The 15,450-nt window shown below is 45.2% G+C and overlaps 1 protein-coding gene across 15 annotated transcripts in view; it reads right to left on the reverse strand.

The window, feature by feature from the left end:
• Nucleotides 1-15,450, reverse strand: part of ARHGEF28 (Rho guanine nucleotide exchange factor 28) — a 272,749-nt gene that overhangs the window by 235,292 nt on the left and 22,007 nt on the right. For 10 of the 15 annotated variants that reach the window (XM_046665609.1, XM_046665607.1, XM_046665605.1 and 7 more), the window contains exon 1: nucleotides 12,165-12,219. The exons of 4 other annotated variants lie outside the window; for them this stretch is intronic. In XM_046665609.1, the coding sequence (XP_046521565.1) occupies nucleotides 12,165-12,204 (40 nt within the window). In that variant the 5' untranslated portion in view covers nucleotides 12,205-12,219. Of the gene's footprint in view, nucleotides 1-11,593; nucleotides 11,649-12,164; nucleotides 12,220-15,450 lie in introns of those variants that run through there. One more of the 15 variants, XM_046665595.1, reaches the window with a different exon arrangement.

The following is a 15,450-nucleotide window of genomic DNA, read 5'->3' on the forward strand; positions in this document are numbered from 1 at the left end:
CAGAATGATATAATCCTTGACAAAACTACCCATTACAAGAAAGACAGTACGAAGAGCAAAATTAGACCCTCAGAGCTTCAAATAAGACTAACCAAATGTTCTACAAGTATGTCTAAATCAAGATGCTAAAAAATGACTGAAAACACACGAAAAGATCAGGACACTATCTTGAAAGACCAGGCCGACTTGACAAAGAATCAAACAGAACCTCTGAACATAACAGGTACAGTGCTTGAAACTCCACTGGGCAGGTTAAATGGCAAAGACAGAAAAGGGAACAGAATCAGTGAACTGGAATTTGGATCCTAAGAAGGAACCTGGAATACAGCACAGAGCTGGAGAAGGTGAAAAAACAAGGAAAATGTTCAGAAACATGAAATATGGAATGAAAAGTTCCCAAACACTTTTTACAGGAGTTCCACACTGAGATAACAGAGAGACAAAACTTAAAGAGATTTCCTATAAATTGTTAAAATTCTCAGATTCTGAGAATATACTGAGCTCCAAATGTATACCTAGATACTTCATAGTAAAAGTACAGGACATATATACAAAAAGATCTTAAAAAGGCACTTTTCAGATTTCTGTCTATTGTGTGATTTCATTTTAATAAACACAAAATAGCATATATTCTGTATGATCACAGAGAAAAATATAGAAAGTATGTAAACTTCACATTGGTTCCCTTACAGTGTAGAATGCAGAGAGTGACAGAAAGTTCTTCAACTTTTTAAAAATATCCTTTATTATTTGGCTTGTGATTACCATGTATCTCATTTGTAAATTTAAAATATTTCTTTAAAAAGCATTTCAATTTTTTATTTAATAAATTTATGTTTAAATTTATTTTTTTTCCTCTTTTTTTCTTTCGAGGAAGATTAGCCCTGAGCTAACATCTGCTGCCAATCCTCCTCTTTTTTCCTGAGGAAGACTGGCCCTGAGCTAACATCCATGCCCATCTTCCTCTACTTGATATGTGGGATGCCTGCCACAGCATGGCTTGCCAAGCAGTGCATAGGTCCACACCCGGGATCCAAACCAGCGAACCCCAGGCTGACGAAGCAGAATGTGCAAACATAACCATTGCGCCACCCTGGCCGGCCCCATATTTAATTTAAATTTATACTTAATAATTTATTTTACATTTTAAGTTTTTTTCATTTTAATCATTTAAATTTTTTAAAAATAAATTCAGCCACAAGAGTAAAATAACACACTGGTCCTGCACTTTTAAAGCTGTGTACCCCAGGGCCTCAGTTTTCTTATCTGTAAAATGGGGTGATGGTATCTACTTCGCAGGGTTATGCAGAAGGTCAAACCAGCAGCTATGGGTAAGTCTCCCACTGTTGGTACTTTTAGTTCCTTATTTTAAGACAAAATGTGCCTTCCCCGGATTTTCACCCGTGAGTCCTAAACTGTCTTCTGAAACCACACAGAATTAGGGTAAACTTCTTTTCCTCACAACCTTCGAAGAGTATCTCAACACTTCTTTATTCCCTTATGTCTCCTCTCCTCTAGGAGAACCAGCCCTTCAATCATTTCCCTTATTGTTTCAAGAACTTCTCAATATATCAGGCCCAAACTGGTCCACCTGTGCTACTGTTGCCAGTTTTGTTAAAGGTACTAACAGCCACTCAGGCTTAAAAGCCTAGACAGTTTCTGGCTTCTCTTCCTCCCTCAATCCCCACGCTCACTCATTCGCCATGTAGTAATTACTTGGAGCGTCTCTACCATCATCCCTCATTGTCATTGCTAACCTGGGCCCCATCCCTATCAACTCCCCCACCGGCATATTCCAAGAGTCCGCTAAGTGGTCACCAGCAGCACGTCCCTCCCACTTCTAATCCATCTTGGATGTTGAGGCCAGGTTAAATACGCAATTTAACCCTCAAAGTCATTGTTTCTAACATTTTACTCCCCTGGACAAGAACAAACCTCAGCCTTTAATGGCTATCAGATCAAACGCAAGCTCCCCACTGGGCATTCAGAGCTTCCACAACATCGTTCATTCCACACATGACCCTTCAGTCACCCCTTCATCACAGAAATCTCACTTGACCCAGATTGGCTCCCCATGGGTCCCAAACCCAGGCTACAAACCTTGCACAACCCAAACCTTACACCTCCACGGATCCCTCCCTGAATATTTTAACAATGTGGCATGGGACACTCGGGTTTGAATCTTGGCTCAGATACCTACGAGCTCTGTGACCTTGCACTACCTCACCTGTCTCACAATACCTATTGTGGCGATCAAATGGAATCCCATAGGCAAAACACTTAAGGTGGTACTGACGCTCAGTACCAGTAAATGTTAAGGCCTCCCTCCCACCATGCTCCCAATGATCTCCCCTGTCTTTTATTTATTCTACAAGCTAACAGTTATAGCTCAGCACTTTTTGCTCATTGTTTCATGTGTTTATCTTATCTCCCCAGCAAAATTATTTCTCTTGCATCCTTTACTGCGCTTCATACATACCAAAATTTAATTGGAGACTAAGTCCAATCATCATACTCTTTGACTAGGCAGGAGGCAAAAGTGACTGTTTTGAAAACACTACACATTTATTCAACAATATTTGAGCATCAACTGGGCATTAGGGTACTACGTGCTGAGGATATAAATTAACAAGAAATAAGTCCCAGCCCTTTTGAACTTACAGTACAATTTATTTATAGACTAATAACAGAAAAGTAAATTTTATAGTACACTTAAAAGTGACATGTGCTACTTAAAAAAAAGGAGCAAAGGAGGAAAGAGTGGCAGGGCTGTGCGGTGCAGTGCAATTTTAAATACGGTGGTCAAGGAAGACCTTGTTGAGGGTGGCATTTGAGCAAAGACGTAAGAGATGCAGGAGAGAGCCACAGGGGTGTCTGTGCTAAGATTCTCAGGCAGCGGAAGCAGACACGGGAAGTCCTAAAGCAAGGTGGGCACACGCCCAGTGCCGGTGTGACCCAACAGCAGCAAGGAGGCAGAGTGAGTGAAAAGGAGAGCAACAAAAGGTGAGGACAAAGAGAAATGGAGGGCCTGCTAATATGATGCCTTCTAGGTCATCATGCAGACTTTGGCTTCCGAGTATGAAGATGATCCATTTAAGGGTTCCAAGCTGAGGAGTGACATGGTCTGACATGCACACTAACAGTATTATTCAACTACCAGGCTGCAGGCAGCCTGAGAAGGGCAGAGCAGGGGTCTTGTTTGGAGGCCACTGCAATAATCCAGGCAAGAGATGATGCTGGACAAAAACAGGGTGTAGGAAGGGAGGCTGTGAGCAAAACATGGATTCTGGACATATTCTGAAGGTGGAGCCGATAGGATCTCTTGACAAACTGGAAGTCGGATGTGAGAGAGGGGATGCCCCCCAAGTTTGAAGACTGAGCTAAGGATGGAATTGACATTAACAGAGATGGGGAGCAGTGTAGGGGATGCAGATTTGGGAAAGAAAACCAGGAATTGCATTTGAGATGCCCATACATGGAGAGCTGTCCTGTAGGCACTGAAATACACGTCTGCTGTTTATTCTGCCCGCCAAGTCCTTTTACTGATTTACTCTTATCAAAGCACTAGTGGGAAAATGACAAAGGTTAAAAAGGAGGAAGAGTAGAGGTCCCTTGCCCTTGAGGATCTGGAAATGTAAGAAGGGAACACAGAAGCCTTTCCTCCCACCCACGGCGCAGCTTGAGCAGAGACAGCAGATGCCGTCTGCTTGTCCACGCTTGGAAAAGTATCACAGAAACAAGGCAGGTACATCCAGAAAGTGCTTCTAGACACAAGCACATGCCACCGTGTTGACTCTCTGGGTTCCAGCCACAGTCAAAATGCATGGCAACAACGCAAGCAAATGAAACCACCTCAACAACGTTGCGATAAAACCACCCCCAAACTCTTCCCTCTGACAGTCCCATTCTCCAGGTGGAATTTGGTCCTGAAAATCATGACTATTTTCCTTGGAGATCATGATTATTTTCCAAAGGAAAATGAGCTTGGGATTTCTGACAGTCAAGGAAGAGGAGGAGTCTTGGGACTGGACAGCCCAAGTCGCCCCTGGCCCCCGTCCCCCGGGCCCCGCCTGCCTCTGCCTCGTGACTTGGGTTCTGTATGTGTGAATACTGCCGCAGAGAAAAAATATTTTCCACGGCCTACACACAGGGCTTTTGTGAGGATTAGTGAATTAATGTGTATAAAACACCATGAGCTACTCAAATAAAGGGACAATGAGACACAACGAGAATGTGCGAACGCTCTTTGTGAAGTACAGTTCCCATGTAAAGATTTCTAGAAACTCTCTCAAGATAAAAAAGCAATCTTAAACAGGTTAAAAATCATTAAAAACCAGCGAAGAGCAGTAGCTCTAGAGGCGCTCCACATGGGGGTTAAACGTGTTGACCTGTGAACCACAGTGAGGCCAAACTCCTAATTGCTGCTGGAAGCATGACGAGACCCCAGGAGAAAATATGGACTTTTGTCTACGAGCTGTAGAACCAAGCAATGGTAAGAGCCATCATGAAAAGAGCTTTGTTGAAGGCATTTTCCCTTATTTTCTAAATGCTGCCTAACTCCCTTCAAATGGCCACAATTAACATTGAAGTGAATAGACCACTGGAGAGATTCTGTTCACAATTGGAACAGACGGTTTCCCCTGCCCACTGTGACTTCACCTCAGTCTTCAGAGAACATTTCACTTGGCCTCCTTCCTGGCTCAGAATGCGCCAAAGACCAACGAACCCACAATCTGGAGGTGAAATCTTCCCCCACAAAGTGAGGATGTGCTCAGGTTACTGTGAACATCAGGGTTTCACACACCTCAACTTTTAATCTCAGAAAAAGAAAAGAGAGCAGTGGCTAGAAAAGCACCAGACACACAAAGGGTGGAAACAAGCTACGAGCTAAAAATGACCCCATCAGTCACCTGAATCTGGACCAAAGACTGGATGAGTCCATCTCGACAGTGTTTCCCTGTGGGCGAGCAGAGTCAGCCCACCGTGAACACCTGAGGCGAGGAAAGTCTGACGACTCGCCCAAGGTCAGCGAGTCCTAACCCCTCAGCTACTAATGACTCATGGTGAATTCCGGATTTCCAGTGCTGTGTTTACCACACACTGACACTACCCTCCTATCTGGTCTCCCTACTTTCAACCTCAGCTCCCTCCAGCCCAAGTGGCCCAGCACCAAAACATTCAACTTCTTAATACTGCTCTGGGTGTCTAGCACCCTTCACGCCTGGTCTAATCCCCTCAGCGATGCCCCACCCCGCAGAGAGGAAAGGCACGCTTCTGTACCTGCCACCATGCAAGGCTGCTGTGTGTGGGAGCCCCTCCCAGTGCCTTGGGGACACTTCCTTTCTTCTCCAGAGCAGACAGTGTAAGGTTCTGGTTGTCTGGCATCCTCCTCTTTTTTGTTTTACCTGGATCTCCACCCTGGGAAACCCCTTACTGCATACAGCTTTCATGAGAAGTAGGATGCCACGGTCCTTACAGAAGCCAATGGGAATTCATTATCTCTCTCCCTGCCGCCCTACAGTCAGGGGTGGGTACATGGCTGGGGTGCCCAAGCGGGCATCCACTCCTAAGCAGGTAGTGATATGAGGCAGTTAGGGTCATATTTAGGCACCAAAGTCTGTTTCTGTGGTTGGCACCCAGGAACTATGGCTGAGGCCCTCCCCAGCTTACTTCATACAACTTCCCTTTAGAAATCGGCCATTCTACCCAAGGTGGCCTATATCAGCACCCTGCCCTCAAACACCCCCTGTACACTCCCACACCAGTGCCATCTTCCTGGAAAACACAGGGCAGAAGTGCCTGACAGAGGGAAGTACAGGGCAGGAATGCAAAACCCAGTCTAGGAGCTAGGCGTGCTGAGTCTTGAAGGATGAATACAAGTTAAGTAGACTAAAGGGGAGGACAGAGGGGCCTGGGGTGGACAGGCGCATTCCAGCACACGCACTGAGGACAGAGAACATGTCCAACTATGTGCAGGATTTGAAATCCCTTCTGTAGATAGAATCACAACATATAGGGGCCAGAGCTAGGACTACATGATGTAAGCAGAGTTCCACCCTCTCGGCACCTTGCACACCGACAATTTGATTCTCCATCCTGAAGGTTAAGGAGAAGTACAAGCTTCTCCTTAACTTCCCAGAAATCTCAGAGACTTCTGGCTTAGAAGAAGTACAAGAAAAAAATCCCCAAAGGCCTGAAAGAGATCAAAATTCTATGTTTTTCCTAATTAGCTTTTTGAAATGCCTAATGTTTACTCTTTATGCACACTCACCTCCACAAAATACAACATAACATTAAGCCGACACCTGCTTTAGTTAAACTCATTCCAAAATAATTTCATCTTACATATATGGCACTTGAAAAGACAACCCCATCACATTCCTGAGCAAAGCAGGAAACAGAAGTAGCTGCAATGTGTTCAGGTGTCAGGGCGTGGAAAGAACCAGGCAGGAAAGAGGCACACATGCTCGGGTTCGGGTTTTCAATCTACTTCTAACTGGATGCATGACTGGGCAAGTGCCTTAACCTCTTCGAGCGTCAATTTCCTCACCTGTGAAATGCAGCTAACGACACCAACAGTGATGAGACCATTGCAGTGGTGAAACCAAGTGTATGCAAAGCTGCGTTCTCTACACACTGACACCATCTCTCTCTCCAAGAAACAGTTCCCAACAATGGCCTCAGTGTCTGGAAGTCGTGTCCTTGTACCCTGAGGCGTCACTGGAAAACCAGGGACCAGGAGGAAGGAGATTTGTGTCCTTAAGTCCGCCATTTCCTAACCGTGTGACTCTGAGAATTCACTCAACGACTTGGGAGCTCTGCTTCCCCATCTGTAAAATGGAGACAGTATCATTGCCCACTCCGGACGTGTAAGTATAAGGTGAGATTCATGGAAACTTTTAAGGAGTCCAGATACGTAAATTATTATTATCACCAAGTATTTGTGTACTTATAAGTGACCTTCTCTGAGAGGGATTTCTGACACCACCTTTGAATTTCCAGTTCAACCACTTTCCTCACATTACTCATGAACCTACAAAAACTCTCTCTTGCTTATTATGCCTCTTTCAAATTCTGTTTGGCTTCCAACTCTCCTTGAAGTGGCCCCACCCTACCTGGCTCTCTGGTACTACTTCCTTCTGTCCCCCAGGTTGGCACACTGTCCCTCTCGCAGTCCATACTCACTTCACTCCTGTGCTTTTGCTCATACAGGTCCTCCCACTTAAAGCACCCATCCCTCACCCCATCCCCCTAGATGTGTAAACCCTAACACCAGCTCACTCCCCCGCTCCGTTGCTCCATTACACCTCCGATTACTCCGGCAATAAGAATCCTCTCCTAGTTCTGAACCCCTAACCACACTCTCAGTTGATATATGAGTTGACTAAAATCCCTAATTTCTCCTTTCTGCTACTATTATCTCTTCAACTAGGTAATAAGCTTCCTGCAGGAAGAGATCCTTTCTATAACGCCAACCCCCACATTCCCTACAACTTCAGAATAGTTCCTACAACAAAGAGGAGGGAAACCTGGACTGGAGGTTCTCAACCCTCCTTGCACATCAAGACTTCCATCCTCAGTTCATGCACAGACTTTAACAAGCACCTGCTCTGTGTTTGATGCCAAGGGAACCAAGGTGAGCAGAGCAAGTTCCCAGGTCTTCCAGTGGGAGAAACAGGCAGGTGGAGGGCAGACTTCAGGGCAGTGGGGCATGGGGAGCTGGGGCTCCAGATTCTAACTCAGACTTTCAATTTACAACATATTGAAAACATAAGATTGCCTCTTCCCTTGTAGGGATCAAACCAAAATATAGACAAAGATGCACTTCACACACTACGAGATGAGCAAAATGTCGGAACCACCTAGAAGTCCCACACTGAGAAGAGTATAGTAATGGAGAGGTTTATGCAGTCACTGAAAATATCCTTCAGAACTGATCATTTAATAACATACAAACATTAGCAATATAAAATGTGACAAGTAAAAGATATTCCATGGATACACTATGCCATCTCAACTCTGTTACCAAGAAACAAGCAGCTGTCACTGACTGCAGGTCTGGCAACACCAGGCCCTATCTGCCAGCCCTTCACAGTGACAGCCACGGAGGCAGCTGGGGGAGACCTCACCCCCTCACATAATCTCCACCAGCTTCCCCCAAATAACACGACCTAAGCAAAACAATGCGTTTGGTTTCAAGACAAGACCCCTCCTAGTATAACTGCTTTCCCTCCATTCTCACTATATAGACAAGCTGGTACTGCCTCTTAATGTGTTAATCATTTATTCTACAAAATCATCCATAAAATGTTATTAGTCTGTTTCCTCATCCATAAAATGCGAATGAGGGTTCAAAGTCACCAGCATAAAAAAAAAAAATCAAAGGTAGAGCTGAGAATTAAACCCACTTCTATCTTGTCTAGATTTCATTATCTGGACCATAATGCCAAGAGCATTTTCCATCCCCTTCTTAGGCCCAAACGCAGCAGACTGTCAAAGCCCCACGTATGTGAACAGACCAGGGCTGAGCCCCCTGGAATCTCACCCAGCTCCAGCTCTCAGTTTAGCTGTCTCAAGCGTATTAAACCTAACTGCAGTATTTGTCTTTCAAAAGCATCGTGGTCTCCCTGAGGTGCAGACTTTCGGCACCTAATATTATCTCCTCCACACGCTCATCACCAAGGAACCTTCACACAGACGAGCTCTCCACTCGGACAGGCCAGAAACCTCCCTGTGCAGGTAATTTCAACCATTGCAAACATCTCTCAGGTTATGAATGGGCCAGAGTCCAACACTTGTAAGTGTTTTTTTGCAGCTCCAGAACAATCCTTCACCCCATGGGGGTTAGATGTCCAGACCAGCCCACGAGAGCCCTTTACCTCATGTTCTAACCCTCGGGTATTGTCCTAAACATAGTGATCCCCATGTTTTCACAGGACAGAGTTTCCACTTAGAATTCCAAGAACATACCTCCTCCTCCTGCCACAACCCACGGTGCGGTTAGACACCTTGCCCTCACCCACCTTCACGGAGCCGTGACCCCCACCAAACTCACGTGAGAGACGGCGGCCTGCGTGAGCAGCAGCCGGGCCAGGAGGGATGCTGAGGGTCCCACATCACTGGCTGTCTTCCCCAATCCCTTTACTGCAGAGGGACAAGGCGGGGGCTCACCCCCAGTCCCCATCCCCGCCACCACCCTGTGTCAGCCCATCCTTTACTTCTACTCCTTGGGCTGCTGAGGATGAGGTTTCTCTCCCTGTTTCTCCATCACCCTGCTGTTACTCCTCAAGCAAGCACACATTTCCTTCTGATGTTTTCTAAGTGCTTTTCCTACTGGCAACAAATAGAAACACACAATAGAAATAACAAGTGTTGATTACAAAGTTCTAAAGGTAGCACTGAGACAGTGTAACTAAATAAAATGCACTTGGAATCAGAAGAGCAGGTTCCAGGACCAGATCTCCGTTTCTTTTACTCAAGAAGCATGCCCTCGGGCAAGTGATTTCATGTCTCTGAGCCCCAGTTTCCTAATCAATAAAACAAGAGGATTGAACTACCTTATGGCTATAGCTCCTTAACCTTAAAGAGGGTCACAATGAAAACTTTCCCAATATTCAGGATGTGAGTCTGACACTTCTCGCTCCTCCTTGTTCTACCAACAAACCATCCTTGTTCTGAAAAGCCTCATCTAAACCCCCTTCAATTCTAGGCTAGATCAGCTGCTCCTGGCCCCTCCCACCCCATCCCTCTGCCCAACACCACCACCACCAAAACAATATGCATAATCAAACAGAAAAAGTGCCCTGTATGTGATATCGAGGAGGCAGAACCATCTGATGGTTAAAAGCCCACGATTCAGACTCAGATATGGAGTCAATCTGATTTAGCAACTTACTAACTTGTGACCTCAGGCAAGTCACCAACTCGAAGCCTCTGTCTCCTCATCTATAAAATGGGGATCATGATGCCTCTTTCATAGGATTGTTGTGAGGAAAATGCGTCACACACACAAAACCCTTAGCGAGAGCCTGGCACTCACGCGCAACGTAGTGCCATCACCACGGTGGTGGTGATCATCTCTGCTATGAATGCTGTTCTCCTGAGGGATGCCACGGCCTCACTGAAATGAGATTCCCCCCCAGAAAATGACTAACCCAGGAAACCCATCCCAAGAGCCCACCTAGGATGGGGAGGAGAGGCTTCTGTCTGTGGAGGGAGATGGGGTGAAAGAGGATGCTGATGGAAAGTGCGAGGCAGCGGCACAGGCCTGGGCATCTACTCTTCCTCTCACTGCCTCCCGTTCTGGACAGAGAGGGGCCACAACATCTCACGGGCCAGCCCAGGAAGGCCTTTCTGCAGCCGCCTGACTACGAGAGGTGCAAGACAGGCTTGTGCGAGGGGAACAGCCTGGAACAGCCAGAATTTAACTTCCTGAGGGGACATTCAGCCCTCTGCTGCATTTAACGAGAAGCTGCATTCACGTTTCATTTAGTTCTAGGAATCCTAAGTTTTGCTGACTGGTTGACTTCCGGCAATACCATATTTTACATGTAAAATATTATCCTCTGCCTCTGTCTTCCAGCAGCAACAGGTTTATAGTAATATTTCCTGGAAATGGCCTATCTCCCTAAGGACTGAACAGGAACTCTCAATGTAAGGGGTTTCAGGCAAACAGCTTCACAGTGCAGACATACCCTCAGCAGAAATTCCACTATTTCAAGGAAAATAAGAATTTTCTAACACAACATATTTTCCAAAACATTTATTCATGGAACCAGCGAACCTGCCATTTTATCAGAATGTGGATGTCAACCAGAAGCATCTCTGGACGTGAGTTCACAGCAAATTTCCCAAATAAAGTCAGAGTAAATTCATCCTCCTAAGGATATAACTTGATACACAAGAAAAAGGGTAATCCATACCAATGATAGTCATAAGCATTTGCCTAAGAATAACGTAAACAGCCGAAGGATTTAATAAAATTCCCATTCACTTTATTCATTCACTTAACTAATATTTATTGGGTAATTAAAATGTGCCAAATATGAGACTAAGCTCTGGAGAAAAGATAACTCAATCTTTGTTCTTAAAATGCTCAATCCAAAGGGAATGACAGACTAAAACAGATAATTATATATACAACGTACCATGGGCAATACCAAGTACTAGAATCAAATTGGGATGTGGGAGCAGGGACTGGTTAAGAAGAGACGTAACAGAGACAACCAGTTGACCCCAGATACCCATTCTCCCTTCATTTTAGTGGTGGGATGCTTTAGCTTTAGCTGAACACACGGCCAACCAGCTAAAGCTACACTGCCCAATATGGTGGCTACTAGCCACACATAGCTATCAGACACTTGAAATGTGGCTAGTCCTATATGTCAAAGCGATAATATTTCAGGTATAATGGGTTAAAGCATACTGGGTTATTTCCACCTATTTTTCATACGGCTATTAGAAAATTTTAAATTACACATGTGGCTCTCATTAGACAGTGCTGAACTAAAGACTACTACCCAGCCTTCTCTGAAGTTAGGTGTGGGCATATGACAAAGTTTTGGCTAACAAGATATGCACAGGAGTAACGTACACAATGTCTGAGTCGGGCTCTTCATAGGACGGAGGGTGCCTTCCACAACCTCTCCCCTGTTCTTACCGGCTGGATGCAGACGAGCGTTGGTGAGCCAACTGCAATCACGCCAATGAGGATGATGCCCCACGGACGGCAGAGCAACAAGACAGGAGAACCTCAGAGTAAGCTACCCTGCTCTCCAGCTTAGACTTTTACATGAGAGAGAAATTCATGTCTTGCTCAAGTCTCTTTAAAGTCACCTCAACTATATGCCAGCTAATACAGGAGGGTATAAGAGGCCTCCTAAGGGAGATGGACCCTGTAAAGACATCTTAAAGAGCGAGAGGTAGCCAGGTGAAGGAGATGGGCATGTTGGTCATACGAGGTAGGAGCAAAAGGAGGGCATTTTGGGCAGAGGAGACAAGGGTCAGCAGGATGTGTCTAGCAAGCTCTCAAACAGGAGCTTGGAGACAGGGAGCACCAAAGGATAAGGCTGTGGAGGCCAGTCAAACACCAGAAAGCCTTGAATGATGGGGTAAGAACTTCGAACTTTTTTCATGTAGGAACGAGGAGCTATTGAAGAGCCTACCCAAGGAGGGAACAATCAATTCTGGTTTCAAATGGATCATTCTGGTGCCAGCACAGAAAATGCATCTTCAGGAGGCCCGATCAAAGGCAGGGAGCGGAGCAGCAACCCAGGCAAGATACAATCAGGGTCTGACCTGCAACGACAGCAGTGTAGAGAGGACATGGTGGGATAAGGCTGATTCAAGAGGTAAAGGGGAGAGGGAAGAGCAGACTCTCAGGCTTCCGGCTTAGAAAAGGGTGCCAACAAGCAGGCAGGAGAGGCCTGAGGAGAAGCCACGGAAGTGACAGGCTCACTTTCCAACATACCGAGTCTGAGATGTTGCCATTTTTGCCAAATCACATCTTTAACAGCTGCCTTTGCCCGGTTCTTAAAGATGGTACCAGACACAAGGATGTAGATTCCAGGTGGGCATTTCTCCAGTTGCCCATGTCCTCAGACATCAGTGGCCCAAACCAGGGGACAGCAAATGCCAGGAAGAAGAGGAGGGGAACAGGGAGGGAAAATCAGTCACAGAAATATAAGACACTGCTGAAACTCTCCAGGCTCTTTTCCGAAAGATAAGCAGGGAAACAAAAATGCACACGACTTTCGGGGGAAATGGAAAATAAAAAGGAGTCACAGCTATTACAAGAATCAAAAGCAAAACTTTTGTTCAAAACAGCTTTGTTAACCTTACATTAAATTTATTAGTAATAATGGCACATCCCCAATGCCTTAGACTACCTCACGTTCTCTAACACACGGCCGTGTTTTCTGAGGAAGGATCACACAGAGATATTGCAATTCCATTTTAAGGTTTGTTCAAGATTAAAATTAGTCAAAATAAGATTACATTTCACAGTGAGTGACTTCCTTTCAGCATTCCAAACCTCTGGATCTGCAATTTTGCAGAGCTTGCATATCACTTTGCCTGTTTTCTAAACAACAGGATGAGAAGAAACCCCATCACTGTTGAATTCTGGAAAGTGCTAGTGACTGGGAACCCTAACAACCTAGCTCTGTAAATACCTTAAAAAAAAAAAAAAAACATGATCATGGACAAGTCGTATGTCTAAGTTCCAGTTTCTTCATCTTTAAAATGATAAAATCTGACACACCTTCCTAGCTCCCAGAATTGTTGAGGATTAAATGAGATGCTCAGAGGAGCCCTCTGTAAACTGCAGATGGATACGTACATCTTCTTATACAGGAGAAACTGCTAGGTTATTAAAATCTTTCTTGGATGCAGTGGTAAGCTAACGGATATAGGGAAAGCAGCAGCAATAATTAACCATGATTTTTATACAAAGCTTCATAGGCCAAAAAAATCATCCGTATCAGCAGGGTTTAACACAGAGTCCCTGGTCCCACCTGCCAGACATTCTAATTCGAATGGTCTCAGTGTCCAGGAAGTTGTAGTTCAAATACCCCCGGCCCAGGTGGTTCTAATGACCAGCTGGATTTGGGACTCTTCCTAAGCTTGGAAACACTGCCCCAAATCACAGACCCTTTTGCACAACGCAGATGGCTGGAGCCTGTGGCTGTGGCCTTATCCATTCACGCAATATTTACTGAGAGCACCCAGTTTGCAGCAGACACTGCGCTAGGTGCTGGGGGCCTGCAGTCCAGCGGGGGAGATAAATGAGAACACACAACCAGAGATGACAACATGGAGCAGTAAGTGCTGTGACAGAGAGGACATGGGTCCTTACAGAGCACATGGAACAGGGGGAGCTGACCCAGACTCTAGGAGCCTTGAAGAACAGGAGTCAGCGGGGTATTTGCAAGAAGTAGGGAGGAGGAAATGGTGAACAGACGGAAAGTAAGTGCTGAGTCAGAAGAGCAGCAGCACCATGTGTCCAGGGAGCGCAGGAGGTCCGCCTGGCAGGAGGGACAGCCAGAGGGGAACACAGGAGCAAGACCGTGAAGGGCACGAGGACTGACAGTCACCTGGAGCGAGTGAAGGCCTCTGAGAGACAGCTGACGTGCTCAGGTTCGTGTTTTGGAAACTTCACTCAGAGCAGAGCGGAAGATGGATGGTGTGAGGGTGCAGACAGGGAGAGGGCGCCCGGAAACACGGGCTGTAGTTAGGAAGCCACTATAGTAACCCCCCAGAAATGGGGGTGCCTGAGCCACAGGGAACATAGTGGCGACCAGGGGAAGACTTCCACTAACAGTAACTCGGGGTCTGCTACTTTAAATGCTTCTCTGTGACCTAGATTCCTACTAACTTCGCAGATAACGCACGATGGGAAGATACAGGAGTGACATGTACAGCGATCCCAGCAGGGGCAGCGCTGGGGTACTTGATACCAAAGCAGGTCATTTGCCATCCCCTTCTTCTCTAGGACAAAATTTTTAATTTTAAAATGCATAATAATGGCCAGAGAAGAAATGTCATGAAAATCTTATTTTATTGAACTGCAAATATATTATCACGTCAGTGAAAAAAAAAAAAGCAAAAATAATTAAAACTCTTAGACACCTCTCAAAGATATAATAAATTCAGCAACTAAATTGTGCCAGTCATACAGCTTTTCCTTCATCTTTCAGTTCCAAACAATTTTTAAAATTTCAATTTGAAAGGCATTATTAAAATACAATAAAATATTTCAGATAAAATGTTCACTGACAAAACAAAAATGTTAAAACTCACAACTCTCACTGTTCCGCTGCTTTACGTTTTAAACACAGGAGCTCCACGTGCCACACGGAATAACAGAAGTTAAGCCACCCAAGCTGTGTTTCTTGGTTTTCACCGTCACTCTGCTATCATTCCTTACTCCAATCTACTGTTAAACAGCATCAGAGATCGGACACACAAACTGGTACTGAAGCAAGCTTGAACGATGCCAAATCTTTGAATTTACTCTCAGAACAAACTCGGGTAGCACATATTGGGTCCAACTATAAAAATGGGAGTTGTCCGAATTAAGCTCCATGTTGAATGTCTATTAAAGGATAAGTCATTAAAATGTGGTAATTTGAAGCTTACATAGATATTAAAATGGAACATTGACTGCAGCCATTATGTAGAACTAAGATCAACAAAAGGATTTTTCAGGCAGAACCAACATGAACCGATAATGTTTAGAATTGCTGGTGAATGGCGATAGTAAGACTGATTAAAATCTAGTTTAAAGTGTTTTTTTGCAGAAATGCTCCCCCTCCTCTGCACCCTGGCCGGGTGGGGGGATGGGGGCATGCCCACCCCCCGGATGCCCCTGGAAACTGAAAAGCCTGAAGGGGACAGAATCAAGGTCAAAGAAGTATAGAGTGGTAGGGAGTAGAACAAAGCAAACAGATA

Source organism: Equus quagga, chromosome 7 (assembly GCF_021613505.1).
Source record: "Equus quagga isolate Etosha38 chromosome 7, UCLA_HA_Equagga_1.0, whole genome shotgun sequence".
Classification (NCBI taxonomy): domain Eukaryota; kingdom Metazoa; phylum Chordata; class Mammalia; order Perissodactyla; family Equidae; genus Equus; species Equus quagga.